The 18,484-nt window shown below is 44.8% G+C and overlaps 2 protein-coding genes across 2 annotated transcripts; one reads left to right on the top strand and one right to left on the bottom strand.

The window, feature by feature from the left end:
- Positions 1 to 274: 274 nt before the first annotated feature.
- Positions 275 to 6,272, top strand: LMOD3 (leiomodin 3). Its single transcript, XM_008499635.2, has 3 exons — positions 275 to 719; positions 2,498 to 3,844; positions 5,743 to 6,272. Exons 1-3 carry the CDS (start codon positions 429 to 431, stop codon positions 5,767 to 5,769), a joined length of 1,665 nt encoding a protein of 554 aa, XP_008497857.2. The 5' UTR covers positions 275 to 428; the 3' UTR covers positions 5,770 to 6,272.
- Positions 6,273 to 7,693: 1,421 nt separating this feature from the next.
- ARL6IP5 (ADP ribosylation factor like GTPase 6 interacting protein 5) lies at positions 7,694 to 17,625 on the bottom strand. Its single transcript, XM_030458245.1, has 3 exons — positions 17,376 to 17,625; positions 9,772 to 9,989; positions 7,694 to 9,444 (listed from the first exon to the last, which is right to left on the bottom strand). Exons 1-3 carry the CDS (start codon positions 17,549 to 17,551, stop codon positions 9,272 to 9,274), a joined length of 567 nt encoding a protein of 188 aa, XP_030314105.1. The 5' UTR covers positions 17,552 to 17,625; the 3' UTR covers positions 7,694 to 9,271.
- Between the last annotated feature and the right edge of the window lie 859 nt (positions 17,626 to 18,484).

Below are 18,484 nucleotides of genomic sequence, written 5' to 3'. Positions count from 1 at the left end.
TTCCATCTCAGAGGATTTTGCCTTCACCAGGTACCACTCACAGGCACCACTCAGGTCCCTCTGTGCATCCCAGGGGCACTGAAAGGGCCAGGAGTCCTCTAGAAATGGCCACCTCCTGCCTCCCTCAAGGGGGGACACGCCAGCTGCACTGAAATGTCAGAAGGGTTTGCACAGCTGACAGGTTGCTGAAAAAGGAGCATGGCAGCATCACCAGAAATTCTCTTTGCCCAGCCAAGAGCAGCTTAATATAGACTTAGCTGCGTGGTCTGAGTCCCCCACTGAGACCCAGAGCTCCCACAGCTCCTGACCAAAACATGAAGTTGTCCATTTAAACGAATGAACTGCTGCTAGGGAAGTTAAAAAAACCCTGAATTTGTATCTTTCTCTTCAGGTTTAAAAAGCAATAGAGGAAGGAGAGAAGAAAGACCATGTCTGAACTCAGCCCAAACTCTGATGAAGAAGTGACCCCTGAGGACATCAACGAAGATGAAATCCTGGCAAACCTGTCCCCTGAGGAGCTAAAGGAGCTGCAGAGTGAGATGGAAGTCATGGCCCCAGATCCCCAAGTCCCAATTGGGATGATACAGAAGGATCAGACAGAGAAAGCCCCCACGGGGAGCTTTGACCACAGGTCCCTGGTTGATTACCTGTACTGGCAGAAGGCATCAAGACGCATGCTTGAGGATGAGAGAGTTCCTGTCACCCTCCTGCCCTCTGAGGTAACAAGCAAAAAAATCACAAATATTTATTATGCATCTGCTGGGGGATCTGTTTTATGGCTTTAATACCTTAACCTGACTCTGCTTCTGTTTGCTTGTACAGTACAAAAAAATTTAAATTCATCCTAAAAGCCTCAGTAAGGTCAGGGTCCAGCTTGGGCTGACATCAGGGTTATTAATTTATTAATTGGTTTTCCCAAATACTTACTTCAAGCTTTGTCATACAAGAAAAAAAAAATCCTCATTCTGTTTCCATAAAGCAAATTACTGAGAAATTAATCATAAAATCAGTTTGGAAGATCTAACTCAAACTTGTTGGACTGCATGCAGCACAACCTCCTGTTGCTTTTCCATAAAAATCCACACTAACCATATGTGTTAAACTAATGGACAGAATGTAATGTCATATCAGACCAAACCCCAAAACACTCTATTTTAACAATGTGAAACATTCACTAACAACCAAGCAAATTCCATGAACCAGTTCAACCCTTTTCAACACTAAGTGCTTACATTTATTCTGCTTTCCCTATGACTTTGAAACAAAGTTAAGGTCATACTCTATATTTTTCAAGATGAGAGCCAGACTTAGACACAGGCTAATAGAATGGAAACTTGGCTAGATGAAACACATCCATGCCTGAACCCCAGTGAATTGGAAATAACTGATTTTTGTGGGTTTTATTCTTCATTAATAGTTCTGCTAATACACAACAGCCCAGGACATCATGGACTTCCCAGGGCAGGTTGCATGGGCTGCCTCTGCAGAGGGGGAAAAAATATCTGTTATTTTCTCTCCTGTAACACTCCAATCCTCAAAGAAACCTTTATTTTTAACACGTCTGAGGTTAAATCTGGAATTTGAGAGCTGCCTGCTGCATTCATAACTGGTCAAGTGATCCTTCTACTAAATCCATCTGCTGCCACAGCCCCAAAAGCAAAAATGGACTTTGTGACCATTTTGTCTGACTTTTGGAGAAGCCCAAGCCATGACATTGCCATGCCTGAAAGAGTGCACATATTTAGGAAAATATTTTCATCTTTATTAGTGCTTTATGAGCATCCCCCAGTGATGCAGGATCTGCTCAAAAAAAAAAAAAAAAATGCTTGAAAAAACATCTCAGCTGGAAGGATGAAAGTTTGCTGATTTTATTTTGATGCTGAAAGCCCCACTGCCTTGCAGCAGCCAGGTGCAGAGTCCAGTTTCCTATTTCTGACAATAAAACTGAGCTGGTATTTTGGTTTTTCTTCTGTGATGTGCTGTGATGCTCTGGCAGGCTCCAGAGCAGGCAACCTTGTTGCCCCATGTGCTGGGTGACCCCACTGGTTTTAGGATGTGCTCTCTTTGCTGCTTTTTGGGCTAAGGAAGTTAACACAGATTTCCAGTGGTACGTGGCATGCAAAGCAAACTTTCTTTCTTGTCAGGGAAATGATAAAAATTGCAAAAAATCCAGAAACAGACTTTGGATCAGAGGCTGTCAACCTCCAGAAGGGATCAAAGACCCTCTTAGTACAGCGTTAAATATGTACAGGATTTAACAGTCAGGATTTAATTTAATAAGCAAATCTGAGAATGTGGTTTGCAGCTGCTTTAGGAGCAATTGTTCCTGGTTCCCAAGCCAGCACAACCCTGACCTTCAGTGATGCTTTTAAGGATTGTTCTATCATGTATGGGCACAGAGGTATTTAAACCAGTTGCTACATGTTTATTTGAGCCAAAACTTCATGCAGCAAAGCCACATTGAGCTATTTCAGCTGTGATTTTCTGTCTTCCTCAGAGAAATGCAGCAGAAGAGCCAGAAGGACAGGCTGGTGGCAGCAGCGAGGTGGCCAACGGGAGGGTGCCAGGAGCAGAGGGAAAAGAGAGACATTACAAAAATGAGCATTTATCCAGCTCAGGAACACAGTCTGGGGAGACAAAGAAAGATGGAAGCAATAAGGAGAGAGAGGAGGTGGAGGAAGAAGCTGAGGAGGAAGAGAAGGAGGAAGATCAGACCGAATTGGAATCAAAGAAGAGTTACAACAATGCCAATCATCACAGTGAGCAGATAAGTAAGAAACCAGATACAGAACCAGGACAAAATACAGAAAAAACAGATGAAAAGGAGAGGAAAATATCAAAATTGAACATCCCCAAAAAGTTAGCACTGGATACCAGCTTCATCAAGCTAAGTGCCAGGCCTTCAGGCAACCAAACCAATTTAGAAGAGAGTCTGGAGAAAGTCCGAAAGAATGACCCTGATGTCAAAGAGCTCAACCTGAACAACATAGAAAACATCCCCAAAGAAATGCTGATAGACTTTGTCAATGCCATGAAGAAGAACAAGAACATCAAAACCTTCAGCTTGGCCAACGTGGGGGCTGATGACAACGTGGCCTTCGCCATGGCCACCATGCTGAGGGAGAACAGGAGCATCACCACCCTGAACATGGATTCCAACTTCATCTCTGGCAAAGGGATCGTGGCCATCCTGAGGTGCCTGCAGTACAACGAGACCCTGACCGAGCTCCGTTTCCACAACCAGAGGAACATGCTGGGCCACCAGGCAGAGATGGAGATTGCCAGGCTGCTGAAAGCCAACTCCACCCTCCTGAAAATGGGCTACCACTTCGAGCTGCCAGGCCCCAGGATGGTGGTGACCAACCTGCTCAGCAGAAACCTGGACAAGCAGAGGCAAAAGAGGCAAGAGGAGCAGAGGCAGCAGCAGATGAAAGAGCAGAGGGAGTTGATTGCCATGCTGGAAAATGGACTGGGTTTGCCTCCTGGGATGTGGGAAATGCTGGGGGGGCAGCTGCCCCAGCTGAGGATGCACCAGCCCCCGCCAGCCCCCAAACCACCCATCCCCATGGCTCTGAGCAAAAGGCAGGAGGACAGGAGGCAGCCAGGCCCTGAGAAGCCCCAGGGAGAGCAATCCCTCAGCTTCAAAGAGTTGAAGCTGAAGAAGACCCAGCGCAAACCTGCCGTGCCGGAGTACGTGGAACCCACGGAGAAAACCAACCTGAAAGATGTCATCAAAACCTTGAAACCCATTCCCAGGAAGCGACCACCTCCCCTGGTGGAAATCACCCCCCGGGATCAGCTGCTGAATGACATTCGTCAGAGCAACGTGGCTTATCTGAGACCGGTGAGTGCCCCCCCAGAGCATCCCTGCCTGCATCCCTATGGGAAAGAGAGATGGAATTCACTCAGGAGGGAAACAAACCCCACAGAAACTCCCAGAAGTAGTGTATGAGTTGTGAGGAGAGCAGTGGGTGTTCTTGGTCACGTTAGTCTGTCCCCAGTCCTCCGTGACAAACACGTTTCTCTCCCCAGCAGCCCTGGTGTTCTTCAGCTCCTACTTTGCAGGAAAAAAAGCCCCATCACTTGGCCCATTTGATAAGGGGTAAACTGTAACACAGACAGTAGGATGACTTAGCCTCCTATGAAGACAAACTGAGAGAGTTGGGGTTATTCAGTCTGGAGGGAAGGTTCCAAGGAGACCTGGATCTGAAGGGGACCTACAAGAAAGCTGACAATGGACTTTTTAGGATGTCAGGTAGTGATAGGACTAGGGGGAATGGTTTCAAACCAGAGGAGGGGAGATTGAGACTGGAAATTGGGAAGAAGTTCTCCACCAGGAGGGTAGTGAAACACTGGAACAGGTTGCCCAGAGAGGAGGTGGAATCCCCATTCTTGGAAAATTTTAAGGCCAGGCTGGAGAGGGCTCTGAGCAACCTGATCTAGTGGGAGGTGTCCCTGCCCATGGCAGAGGGCTTGGAACTGGATGATCTTCAAGGTCCCTTCCAACCCTGAAAAGTCTATGATTACTCAAGGTCACTTGAGGAACTGCACAGAGGCAGGACCTGGATTTCCAGCAATGCATTGGCCACATCCCCCTGCCCTTCCTGGTAAGTGTCCAGGCCCCCAGGCTGGCCAGGGTGAATAACCTGCTCCAACACTGCCATAAAGACACAGATCAGGGCTGAGGGAAGCAAGAAGGGTCTGTGGTCCAGTTGTGATCTGGGACTGCCTTAGGTTGGTCTGGTTTAAATGAAGTTACAAGCTTTAGTGTGAGGGGAAAGTCCCAGACTGTGGTAGCTGCCACTTGGTGATGCTCTTACTTGGGTACTATATTCATGGGCTACTTCTCAAAATGTTGGCCACCAGATTTAGCCTTTTGTTTTCCTGATATGTTGCAGTTCTTTGCATTGTGCCATTATTAAAGAAACACTAAAAGATCAGATAAAGTTAGATCTGATAGAACTGATCTATTTGCCACTAGTGATGTTGATGCACCTGGTTGCATTGCTAAGGGCAGAGGATAGAAAATCCTTTGCACTTCACACTTGTTAAGTATTATTTTGTATATTGCATATTTTGTTTAATATTGTCATTTTTATATAGTTTCTGCTGGCCAGTTCATCTTGGCCACAGCCACACTGTACCCTTCCTCCCCCTACCCCCAAATTCTTGGTGTTTTTTATAAATGATGTAGAGTGGAGGAATCAGTTCATGGTCCATCCTAAAATGGGCCAGGTATCAATTGCTATCAGAGCCCATAGGAAGGTGAAGTAAAGAACATACATTGGGGTTTGGTTTTTGTTTGTTTGGGGTTTTTTATGGTCTTGCTTTTTTTCTTGGTGGTTACATTTTTCTTTGGTTTTCTGTCAAGTGGACAAAAGGCTTGAGTTTGGGGCATTAGGATTTTACTCTCCCCTGCTTTATTATCTTGGTAGCTCCATATTTGCCTCAATATCCTCAGCTTCATCTCTAAAATCTGGTTTTACTGCTTGAGCTGAGTTGTGTGTTTTGTTTGCTCAGTGGTGGGACTCATCACTTGCAAATTGATTTCCTGGGCATTAGGAATTGCAAACAGCAAGTGGAGAATTACAAACAAAAGAAATTCCCACCCACTAGTTCCTCGGAGCTGGCAGCTGTTGGAATTTTTAACCTTTTATAGTTCCTGAAGGTTTATTTTAAACTCAACTGCTTTGGGAAATAAGACTGAGAAATTTCCTCCTAATTTTTACTCTTCTTGTCCAGGTGCCATTGCCAAAGCAGCTGGAGTGAGAGTCCAGACTGACCCGAAGAAAACAGCTTGGAAAAAGGACTACTCAAGTTTTGCTTACAATTGTTTCAGCAGATGTTTTCTGCAGAACCCAGGTGGTACATCTGACTCTTTGGGAACAAAGCTTGCAATCCACACTTCTCTAAGTGTGGTGAAAACAATCGGCATGGGAAAAGTCAGTGCTAAATGTTTCCATCAGGTATCAAACAACCCCGGTGCCATCTGCTTGCCAAGTGGATTTGAGGCTCTGGTTTGTTGTGGGAGTATTTTCTCAGAAGCATCAATAACCTTGTCTTTCTAGTTTGTCAGCAAACTATTTTGCTTCCACGTTGTCCTTCTGCTGCCAGATTCTGCAGGAACACGCTGTGCTTTATCTTATCTTCCTTTTCACACACATGCTTCTTTCTTGTTCTCTTGTCCATGAGAAATATATTTGATTTCCATGTATGCAGCTTCATTTTATAGTCTAAGGAAGCAGAAATGAAATAAAGGTCTCTCTGTAAGATGTGTGCAGCACTTTGTGGCTAAAAAGGCAGAATAACTGTGCTGGTATAGTGAGCACTCAGCTTGATGGTTTGAAGCTACTTCTGTTTCAGAAGATACTTAAAGTTGGTATTGTCCTTGAGCAGTATGAGAAGATGCTGCTCTGCTGTAAGAGCTGTAAACTTAGTTCCCTGTGGCTCACCTCTGTGCATGATGTATTCCTGAGTTACATCCACCTTGAAAGTGCCATTTCAGGGCTCTCTTCACACTCCTTGCATTGGCAGGATTATGAGCCTTACCCCTCTCTTTGCCAGGGGCTAAAAAAACTCAGCTTTATTCCTAGTATGGGAATACTAGTATGGGAATTCCTAGTGTGGGGTGTGAACAGCACATCACCCCTTGGGCAAGGCTGGATATGATGGGGTTAAAGCTGTGTTTACACAACTTAGTTTTTTCCTTAATATTTCAGTGCATTTTTTTTTCTTCTCCCCTTTATAGTTTGGTTTGGGGCTTTTTTGTTTGTGTTCTTTTTTTTCTGCAAGCCTGCTTTATAAAGCAGCTACAGGTAAGTTACTCTTGTAGAAGACAACCACAACAGACCAGTTGTTTTGTGCGGTGGTTTGGTTTTTTTTTTCTTCTAGGTTTTGTTTGCTTTGTTTTGTTTTTAAAGGAGGCCATTGAAAGCTGTAAGGCATAGGGAAAGCACAGAGCCTTTTCCTTTGCTATCATGCAGCTCTCTGCCTTCCTGTGGCTGATGCACTTGCTCCAAAGGCAGAGAATTGCAGCTCCTGGCAGGATTTCATTCAGGTGAGTCACTCCTGGCAACCTCTCCCTAGCAACTAAATCCCAGTCCCACCCTATCCCCCCTTCCACACACTTATTATAATAACCCTGTAGTATCAGCAATGTCCAGGACCACTTTGAACCCAAGGTAGCTTCCACTAGCCTGGCATCAAGTTTTCATTTATCTTTGTCCTTTTTTTTAGCTATCATCTGGTTTCTTCCAAATTTCCATCTTCCAGACTTGTAAATCTCTTTTCTCAGCTGTCCTTCTGTCTGGAACTGCAATCCTGCAGACTTGAGAAGTCTGGCTGATGTATCACCTGAGGCAGAGCAAGTACTTTTTAAGCATCACATGAAGAGCAGAGCAATTTCTGCATGGCAAAGGCATAAAAGCAGAAGTGAACATTTTAATTGCATCCATTTCAGGCAGCCTTTCCCTTTTGTAAAGGATAGGGAAGTAGGCAAAGGGAAGGAACTTGGTACTTCTTACCAAGCTGTCACTTGGAGCAAGGCAGCAAGTGACAAGTACAAAGAGCTCAGCATAAGCTGCAGGGTGACAGCAGATCTCCCACCACCACTCTGGGCTGGAGTTCTACCAACCCAAAGAACAGAGAGAAGCTCAGGTTTTCACTTTCCCCACCCTGAAATAAATGCACTCAGTAATCACCATTAGAATTTATTCTTCTTCATAATTGCAGTTTTTAAAATTGTACAGTAATGATGAAGCCATAGGCTGCTATGTTCTTAACGTGTGGAAAGAGTTTTCAAAAAACAAAGACCATGCACTACAAGTGAGGAACAGGCTATTGACTCTTCAGCTGGAATATACAGAAATTTTCAATAAATACTGATCACTTCAACACTGAAATGGAATGACATGTTCAGATTTTGACACAGTTCACTATGAAAACAGCATGGTAAGTTACACAAAAGCTTCAACTTTAAGGATCCTTGCTTTTTCGTTAAGCTAATTTCTTTGTTAGAAAAGAGAACTGCAAATTATCTGAAATGGAGTGTCACCTGGACAACTGTTTTCCCCCCCTATTGTTGGTAAGTTCCTGTTACCAAGCTAATTCCATCAGAGCTGGCAGTTAAGTTAAAATACATATAAAAGAATCCCACACACCACTTCCAGGAGTTGTTACAGGCAAATATCTTCATGAATTTGGAATGGGTTGTTTAAAAACTATATCTTGACATTTATTGCTTTTACTTGTAAACCTGAAATCCAGTTTATTCCTTTGAAGAGTGTCAGAAGTAGAGAGTCAGAGAGATGCATGTTTTACTTATATCTTTGCATTCTGGTTAAGAAGAAAGAAAAGGATGACCCATGCTCCAGAACACACGTACACCTCCATCTACAGAACAGCCAATACAGACTAAAGCAGAACAAGGTAAGTCCTAAAGTAGCAGTGTTTAAACACATCTATAGGGTAGAAACCTAGCTCATCAAATGTAGCTGAAAACAGGGGTTTTTTTTCCTCCCATGCTTGGCCATAAGTGTATGCAAGGAAGTTTGGCTCTCCTGCAGAGAGGGATTCTAGAGATCATGATTTTGGAAAAAACCAAAAGGTGCATTTCACTTGAACTGACAGAGGCACAGTGCCACTATGATTAATGCTTAGATATATTTAGACTGCTTCCTGGCTGCTAAAGGAGGAATGTGAGGTGAGGACAGGAACCCATACTCATTACAAGTACTGCACAGTTTTACCACTTCCCAGTTAAGCTACAAGTGTGGTCTCAATACAGAGCACTCAAGTGAGAGATCTGGAGGATGCAGGAGACACCTAATTTTGATACATTCCAGCTCACCTTGAACACTGCCAGCCTGAAGTGCTACCCAGCTTATACTGGTTAAACTGTCATCTTGCAGAAGTGAGATGAAAGGGGTGATATTCTTACTAACAGACAAATTTGCTGCACAACAGTCTGAGAGACTGCATTCCATAGGTTTTCATCCCTTTCTCCTCTAACCCCAGAAGAAGAGACAAGCAAACATGTTGAAGTTAGTATGTATTTGTGTAAACACCAGAACATTTTGCTAGACAACAGAAAAAAACTTGCTGCTCTTATGTTCTTAGAGGAGAGCTGAAGACCTGGGAGTACCTGTATCCTGCAACTATTAATCTGTACCACGTGCATTTCCTGCTTTGTACACAAACTGAAAGCAAGCTTGAACAATAGTAAATAGCAACTACACTCCTGCAACAGGTAAAAATGCCCCGTTGCAGCTGCTTACTCCTTTACTTTAGATATGTAGTCAGCCAGTTTGTTGATAGTATCCTCTTGCTGTTCTAGAGCATCCAGGATGATGCCCATTGGGGTCTTCTTCAAGCCTATTCCTTCTGCCTTGTTCTCCAATTTGTTCTTTAGGTTTCGGAGCCTCAGGGAAGCATGAATAAACATCACTGCATGAGAGAAAAACACTCCTTAATTGTTAATGGCAAAGAAATTCATAGTTCTTGCAGCATTCATCTTAAGACAAACTCCAGAGCCATGACCACTACAAGAAGACCAAATCTCTGTGACCACTTAAGTAACCACAGGTACCCACTTAATAACAAAGTTAAAATGGTTTGTGCTGCTTTGTCTGTCTCCTTTCACTAAGTTTTGGTTTGGAATAATTTAAATAGAGATGGTAGGGGCAAAAAGCTGATTTAGACTCCGTAGACTTATTTGAGCTTAAGTCACACAGTTCTGCCCCCCCTCCCCAAGGGAAGGGAGAAAATACTTACAGAGGAGAGGAAGAGTGATCCCAAACATGAACACCATGACATCTCCCAGATAGGAAATCAAGAAGTAGCTAGACAGCATGATGACCACTACAAATGTGGTTGGGTACTGCTTCTTCATCCTGCGGAGTATATCCTTGTTGTGGGATACCCACACAAACCCCATGAACATCAGCACCACCACAGTGCCACCAATAAGCATGTTCAGGGGACTCAAGAACCTGGAAAGAAGAGAAGAGAGGAAAAAAAAAAGAAAGAGCCTTCATGAATTGTGTCCATATTGCAAACGTCTAGCTCACTGGTAACTTGCAAGGAGGGAGGTAAGGCTTTAAGAAGTCAGTTGTTGCTGTCAAGATCTTTATCAACCTCTGATTTTCAGGCAAGTAAAGCAACAAATGCAACTGAACAAACCCTTAGCAGTGAATTTAGATATTCTTTGTCTTTATTGTTCTTTTCCTGAGAACAGCTCAGGATAATGAGAGGAAAAAAAGCACTTACCATCAGGGCCCTTCCTACCTGTGTGATCAACCCCTTCACTTGGTTTCAGACCCAGAGTTATCAAATCCCTTGAGCAGATGGAGCCAACAATCAGTTTTCCACGTGGCTGATCTGTTTCCTACACATGACCAAACCCAAGCTCAGCCTAGGCCTTCAGATGAACAACCTTGTCACATCACCTTGTCTAAGGCTGTAAAATGGGCAAGGTAGGAGAACGTTGAGCAAAGGTTATTTCACTGTTTCTTATCTCTGAATAAACTTCCTCATTGGTTTACACCCAAACACAATAATTTGATGAACCTGCAGCAGAAGCTTAGCACCATCAGATGGGAGCCCAGCCCCAAGCAAGCATGCCTGAGACTTGAAGGGAAATGGAGTATGGGATAAAACTCTTGCAGGAAGAGGACCCAGGCCTGGGAAGAGGCTCACTGCTGAGGTTTGTGTTCTGTTATTGTTACCAGTGTAACCAGAGTTGTGGATCAGCTTTGGACTATAAACAGCAAGTCCCTTTTCTGGACAAGGGCAAGAACATCACCTGCTCAAGCCACTTCCCAGGTATTTAGAGCTTGTTTAGAGTCAACCTTTCAGCTGGGACTTTCCTTCTGCGCTCACACAACATCCAGGCTCTATTATATTTCACTTATAGAGTAATTGGGCATTCTGATTTACCTGCACGTTTGTACACTGATCTAATTAATTACACAGCAGCTGAAGGCCCTGAGTGGCTGCAACTATAACAGCAGCAAAACACTACCCTGATAAACCCAAATGTAGGCAAGATTGCCTCTTGGAGACTTTGCAGTCAGTCTCTTGCTGTTCCAAAGCCAAGAGGCACAGTGACTCAGCACTCTGCCCCATCCTGAGGAGGATGCTCTGGGTTTGTGGTCTCTGCTTCATATCTGGCACAGGCAGCAAACATGTGGGCTGGTACCAAGACTCCACCTGCAGTGCCAGGGAGTGGTTTTCTAGAGAAAGAAGAACCCCCTCAAGAATTATTTCTGAGCTGAGACTGGCTCTTGATTCTTTAAGTCAGTTGTGGCCACAGGAGACAAGACAACTGGCTGGAAAGAGATTAAAATTTAGATTAGTTCCCCACCTGCTTCTGCTACTCATGTCGAAAAGCCACCAGGGCTTTTTGGAAGTGGTGACAGGGCAGGCTTGCTTCTTGCATTTGAGTCACTCCCTGTAGCCAACCAGACTATTTTTAGCTCTGAATTGTTAGTCTTAAGTTTCCAGGCTGGAAAAAGTGAACAGCATTGCTCTGGAAAAAAATAGTTTCATCTGTGCTCCTTTGCAGCAGCAGCAGGAGGGTAGCTCATGACTGGACCTCACTAGTATGTGGTTTATATATTGTATATAATTTATATATTTATATATTATTTGTATATTACTGGACTTATAGGATTCTTCAAGAAGAATTCACCTCCACATCACAGCTTCCCTAGAGCAGAAATGGCCAAACTTACTCAAACAACTCACAGAACCATTTTTTTAATTCCCAAATACATATAGACAACATAATCCTGGAAGCTGCAAAGCCAGGCAGAGTTCACTGTACATTTCCCAGGTGTCTGGTAAGTACTTTCAGAGCTTTATCTTCCCTATCTTTCCTGCTACTCTTATTACAACTTCAGAAACGGGTGGTGAAATCCTTCCATATTTATAAGGAAGAGACTAACTAAAGGCTTCTCTGCTCCACAATTCTTTCTGGTATTACACAGGTTCTGTGTAACTGATTGGCCATAAGAGATGGGGGGAAAAAAAAAAACAACACACCAAGCTTCAAAAGATCCCACATTCCTGAGGAAAGTGATTTGAATTAGATGTTTTCTGAAGTGGGCTGCATTCCAAGGAGTACAAGGAAACAGTGAGCATAAGTATCAAATGAAGTCATTCAGAGCCACATGAAAACAGATGGGGACAGCAGTTGCCACAAAAAGTGGTATTCAAATTATCAGCCATGTGTCCACAGACTTCAGTCCTGTTGATTTCAGGACTGGATAGGGTGTCATATGCTGAGCTCCCCTTTACTGCTTGACTCGCCCACAGAGTGATTTGCAGTGCTATATAAAATTCTCCTTGAAATGTGTATATAGAAACTTCCCCAGCAAAGGCATTTCTCCAGAAGGCAGACCTCCCCTATCCAGTTTCACTCAGATCTGTTGGCACTGCTTTTGATAACGCAAGAGCTAGAGACTAAAAAGGAAAAAAAGCATGGACATGTTATTTTAGAACATGTCTGGGGAGAAGAGAGCTGTGTAACAGCCCAAGCAGTCACCTCATAGTGGACCCACCACTGATATTGGTCTTCTTTATGTGCAATGCAATATGCTAAATTCACGCTCAGGCAAGGCAGCTGGAAGTCTGTCAAAGCTGCAGACAAAAGGTGAGTGACCATTAAGTATGTTACAAGATACTTTCTAAATATAATTCCTTTTAATGGGGGTTGATGAGACACCTCCAATACCTAAAAATGAACAGAACTATTAGCGAGGCAGTGGTGTGGTAACTTGAGTTTACACTGCTCAGATGACTTAGGAGAAGAAAAACTCTTTGGGGGTTGGAAAAGATAACCATTAACTTACTTCCCTAAGAGGAGTTGGTCTGACAGGACTAATCAGCATTTGCTGATGCTAACAGGCCAGAGCACCCTAGCTGGATGGTCTTCTGTGGTGGACAAGGTACAACCCTGGTGTACAGTCACAGATGCAGTGACTTCCAGTTCTGCTGGGATAAACTGGCAAGGAAAAGCTGTCACCTGGATTCAGTTCCAGCAGTGTCACAGAGCAACTTGGAATCACCCTCCTGCTTCCCTTCACAGCCCAGGTTTCCTTCAGGATCTGCTTCAATACAGAGTAAAGAGATGGGGGAAAATAAATAAAGGAAACATCCTGCCTGGGGGCAGGGATACAGACGTTGTTCTGTGCCAAGTAGCACTGTGGGACACTTTGTATTTGTGGAAGTAGTATCAGAAAACAACAGGCAGCAGGAGATGGGGGAGCAAGTTGTGTGGGAAGCAGCACTTGCAGCTACCTTGGGCCTACAAAAGCAGATAAGGATGAGAGACTTTTTTTTTTTTTTAACTGGGTTGGTTCACATTTCTAGACTCTGCCCTACGAGCATCACAAGACAGGTCAGGTTTCCCACATAAGTGCAAGGAAGCCTCAAAAGCTCTGCTTTCAGTGACTGACCCACACCACCTCTTCTCAAGAGGTGATTTCACATCTCCACACTTGTGCACAGGAGGGGTGAGCACTTCCTTGGGGAATGCAAAGCTACAGGGTAAGGGAAAAAGAACTAAGCAAGACACAACCTTTGTGTGAGCCCAGGAGTCCCCAGCAGCATGAGCTCAGAACAGGCCACATAAAAAGAAAAGCAAGCTAGCTTCATCCTTAAATCATTTCCATTTTAGATGCCTGGCTCAGGGTGATTACTCAGCAGTTGCTGTCACATCTGTTTATTTTGCATGTGACCAGGGGAGTCTGAATAAAGGCACTGAGTAGCAGACAGTCACTGACAACATCTTTTTAGGTAGAGCAGCTCAGCAAGGCCACTATAAAAAAACAGGAAAATTCCTTTCAGAAGACCTTTTGTTTTACCACAATCTAAGTGGTGGGCAGACTAGAGCACTTCATGCTTCCTTCTTCATTTTTATTAATTTAAATAACTTTAGCTATGGAATTCTGGCTCCTCCTCCCCATATTTCCAGCTTCACAGACTACACAGCTGCAACCAGAGGTAGCACATAAACCTATAACTGGGATGTTGTCCCAGTATCCACAGACTGAGTGAGGCTTCTTCACTGACTGCTGCTCACTAGCACTGCATTGGGAACAGGAGACAGATTCTTTTCTGCAGAACTGCCAGACTTTTACAAAATTATGTGCTAATATTATTAGGTAATACATGTTTTAAAGTGATGTGTTTTGCTCACTCATTCTACACCTTTCATTAGGTATCAAAGAAACAAAGCATTTTGCTGTTCTGGAATCTGTTTTGGCAGGGGAATTGCTACAAGCACAACAGCCAAGGTAGGAGTCTGGGGGTGAAAGGAAAAAAGAAAAGTTCACAGACACTTAGTGATTGGTAGGGGTTGTGCAAGTGGACAGGAGATGTTTTGGAGAAGTGGCAAAGGAAAGAGACATTGAGCCTCTGGCTGCAGGGAAGATATGATGCCCAGAAGAGCAGCAAGAACTTCTTAGATGCAGCACTGAAAAATCCAGAACACCTTTTAATATTGTCAGGTTTAAAAATTGGTTTTTAGTCAGTACGTGGGGACAAAAAAAGAAATTACATCTATGTAAGTAGTTAAATTTGAACTGTAAGACAGAAGCTTTGTTGGAGTAGGTGAAAGCACAGACAAATTCCACTTATTAACAAGACTGATTGTTTGAGGGAGGGTTGTGGGAGGCACTAATTTTAATAAATATCTGTATAGCACTCCCAGTGACAGAGCCCTGGCTCAGGGTAAGAACAGGCAGTGCAGTTCCTATAGCACTGGGAGAAAGGTCACCATTTGATTTAGTAAAAATCTTGTGTTTTATCAGCAATGTATTGCAACAGAGGTGTAATAAAACCAACAAAACAACAAAAACAAACAAAAAACCAAATGGCACATTGCTCCTTAAATGAATCTGCAGGGCAGGGAGGGTGAAAAAGGTAAGGCTGCTGTTACACCAGCCCACTTTAGTAGAGCAGCACTAATTCTGTAGTTTTGTCTTCCTGTTCACTGATTTATTATTTTCTGCCTCGTTCTGCAGGATCAAAGTAAAATTCACAACATTGCAAAGCACAGAACTTAATTTACCTGTAACAGGAGCTATCAGGGGAGCCAAGAGAAAGGGGAAAGGATGCAGTGGAGATCATCAGACTTTTACTACATGCACAGTAAGGTGATTCCATACCTTGCAGAGAGATGGTAAAAGGCTGAAGAGATCAACTCTGCTGCATGAGAGACAGTAAACTGAAGCTGTGGCAATAAGCACTGTACTTCCAGTATCAAGAAAGCTCCAGGCTACAGCTTCCACATCTGGAAGTACCACCACAGCTGCCAAGTATTACAGCAGCTGAGAATATCACCTCTGCATTACAAGTCTGCCTATATAATTAAATGGTTTAAGAACAGGTTGAGTTGGTCATGGGGTAAGTTGAGTTTTGATCACAGGAAGACCACTGCATTGGTGGTTTCAATAATTCTGCCCTTAGGCCTGGGTACAGCCCTGGTGTTCCTAAAAAAGCCATGAATCATCATTTAGTACTCAGGGATTCCTGCTCATTACAGAAGGAAATGCAGGACAACAACTTAGTCATCAATTTAAATTTATCAGGAGAACTTTCTTTACCTTTTTCCCGAAGCTCACAGGCTGGCTAAGCAAAAAATCTTTTTATTATAGGAAATGGATATTTTCCTCTCTATTGGTGTTACCCTGTTTCCTTTGGAACTTCTCTCCCAACATCTTCTACTTTAGTGTAATAAGATTTGGATTCATCATCCACCAAAAGCTCTAAGACATGCACTAAAGTATTTGAGGTCACTATACCACTCCAGGTGTTCCTCATACATAAGCTTTCAACTCAGATGTTTACCACTCAGTACAAAGAGATGAGAATTGAAGACATTAGTCCCCATCTCCTGTGGCTCTCTTCCTCTTTCACCTCCCACCCCAGAAAAATAGTGGGAGATACATCCCCTTGATCTGAAGAAAAGAGATCAGAGTTCAAAACCAGGAGTTTAGGAGACCACTGTAAAAGCTGCTGCTGTCCCAGTTTCCAACCAGAGATACCACAACTGTTCACATTTTTTCCCCCACCTTCCTGGGAAGAAGGGCTGTCCCCGTGGTTTCCAGGGCCACTGTGATTTACCTACTCACTGAGAGCTGGCTACAGCATCACACTGCCAAATATCACCCTGTGCCAGAACAGCAAGACCACGGAAGTCTCATTTTACCAATCTAGTGGCCTATTGTGCTGACTGCAACATATCTCCATCAAAATTAACTCCCTGAAGCCCAGAGAATCTTCATCAACTCAGATACTGGGTCAACAGCTTCATGCAGCTGCTTAACAGAAAAAAAAAATTAAAAAATTATATATATATATATATATATATAGGGGAAGAATTTTAAGCCTCTGCAAGACACAAGGTAAGATGCACTTTAGCCAAAACCACTCTGGTCTAGCAGGTGGGCAATTCTCCAGCTTGAGCATTTGCACATTGTTTGTTGCAAAGAGTGGAGTATTTCAGCTTCCATATTAAAAGCTTAATCATCAGCCTCTGCTGCATGTCTTGCTTAAGAGCTTTCTGACCAAAAACCCAAGAGCAACACTTGAGGAAGAGTCACAGCGACTGATTCAAAAAGATGATGAGTATAAGGTTATTTTCAAATTCCCTTCAAAAAAGCTGGGCCTGACAGAACACTGTATCAGCACAGAGGGTCCTGCTTTCAAAGTCTCAACCCTGCCCACCAAAATCAAATTAAGGATCCTTTATTTATTTCATATTAAGGGTTTTTCAGTATGAGCAAGCGCAGAAATAAGAAAGGTTTGCTCTGTTCCCTGGACATAAGCTTAGAACTGTAACAGCAGGCAGAATTTTTTTTTTTTTTAATTCTAACCGGAGCTTATCTCAGCTTGAGCAGCCACAGATTTGGTGAGGATGTGGCTCCTGCTCAGGGCACAGCAACACAGCAACCCAGACCCACGGCAGCCTCGGGCACAGGGGGCTGGGTGGGCAGCCCATGGAAGAGGAAGAGGAGTCCCCAGATCTGCCAGACCCTCACCAATAAGTAAATAAATCCTAAACCCTAATCCTAACCTGACAACACCCACACACACAAGCGGGGCTGTAAGCAGACCTCAATTTTTAAAGCGACGCCAAGTAAATCCATGGTTTAGGGAGGGGATGGGAAAGGGGAAGGGAGAGAGAGGTAGCTTCCCGGCCTTTGCACCCCCAACATCCCACCCTACAGAGCAGAGCCGGGACCTTTCCGACGCTCAGCGCAGCCCTCCCGGGGATCGGGGCCACCCCCGGGCCCATCGCACCCCCGACCCTTCCCGGAGGACCCGCGGCCGCCGCTACCGGGGGGAGAAGGAGAGGCCCGCGCACTGACCCCACGATGGAGACGACGGCGGCCGCCACCATCAGGTAGTTGGTCTGGTAGTAGAGGAGGTTGTTGACCACCCGGTTGTTCCATTTCGAGATGTCCTTGAAGTCAGGCCGGGCGAAGCGGTCCGAGCCGGGGAAAAAATCGTCCCAGGCCCGCAGCGGCGCCACCTGCACCTCCATGGCTGCCACCGCCCCCGCCCCGCCGCCGCGCAGGCCTGAGAGGGACGCGGTACCGCCCCGGGGCGGCTCCCGCCCGCCGGACACGGACTCGCTGCCAACCCCGGTCCCAACGCCATCCCCGCTTTCCCTGCCATCCCCGCACTCCCTGCCAGGCCCGGCCCCGCCGCCATCCCTGGCCCCGCCGCCATCCCCGGCTCCTCCGCTTCCTGCTGCTGAACAGCGAGGAAATGAGGGGCAAGGGAAGCGCAGCTCTTCACAGGCCCCGAAAAGGCAGGCGGCAAGGGTGTTCAGTGCTGCTGCTGGCAGTAGTGGCTGTGTATTCCTTATTTCTCCATCGGAAGAGGGCATCTGTTAAATATTCGGCTGACAAATCCTGTTGGCATCCTCTGTGAAATGGGGAACCAGGGTCTTAGTGCGGAAGGGGCCATGGAGCTGTTTGCCGGCCAAGGAAGCTCTGGTGGAATGGTGAGGTGTGAAAACATTGCAGGGAGGTGATGTATTTATGAATAAAGTAATTTTAAATGTTTTTGTGTATAAAAGTAGCATTAATGTTTCAGGAAGCTTTGTGGAATACCACCTACCTCCCTTTTCTGTGCAGAACTGGGTATTAAAACGAGTATCTTGACTGTGTGGCTCAGTTTACTGCTCATGGGGTGACAGAAACCGCTTCTGGGACAACTGCATCCCAAATCTTCCAGCTTTCGAGGGAAGGCTGGTACCAGGGTGAATCAAACCCCAGCAGTCTGTGTGACACCAATTGCTCTTCAGGGCTTTCACACTTAATGGAGCCTGGTGTCCCTGCATGCCTCCAACACCCAGAGCTGGCTCTGCCACCATTCCAGGTGGGACATCACTGCCCGAAATGGAGGCCAGCGACCGTGGCTGCAGTAAGGCACTGGCTTCTCACTGCTTCATCTGCGATGGGTTTAGATC

The sequence above is a fragment of the Calypte anna genome, chromosome 12 (genome assembly GCF_003957555.1).
Source record: "Calypte anna isolate BGI_N300 chromosome 12, bCalAnn1_v1.p, whole genome shotgun sequence".
NCBI classification, from domain to species: Eukaryota; Metazoa; Chordata; class Aves; order Apodiformes; family Trochilidae; genus Calypte; species Calypte anna.
This window is presented reverse-complemented; position numbering and strand designations above follow the sequence as displayed.

Bases quoted from the DNA above. Each gene is read 5' to 3' on its own strand.
- LMOD3 (XM_008499635.2), top strand. From the start codon at position 429: ATGTCTGAACTCAGCCCAAACTCTGATGAAGAAGTGACCCCTGAGGAC. The intron at 720-2,497 runs GTAACAAGCAAA...TGTCTTCCTCAG, and splicing joins TCACCCTCCTGCCCTCTGAG to AGAAATGCAGCAGAAGAGCC. The intron at 3,845-5,742 runs GTGAGTGCCCCC...CTTCTTGTCCAG, and splicing joins ACGTGGCTTATCTGAGACCG to GTGCCATTGCCAAAGCAGCT.
- ARL6IP5 (XM_030458245.1), bottom strand. From the start codon at position 17,551: ATGGAGGTGCAGGTGGCGCCGCTGCGGGCCTGGGACGATTTTTTCCCC. The intron at 9,990-17,375 runs GTCAGTGCGCGG...TCTTCTTTCCAG, and splicing joins GCCGTCGTCTCCATCGTGGG to GTTCTTGAGTCCCCTGAACA. The intron at 9,445-9,771 runs GTAAGTATTTTC...TCTCTCATGCAG, and splicing joins GATCACTCTTCCTCTCCTCT to TGATGTTTATTCATGCTTCC.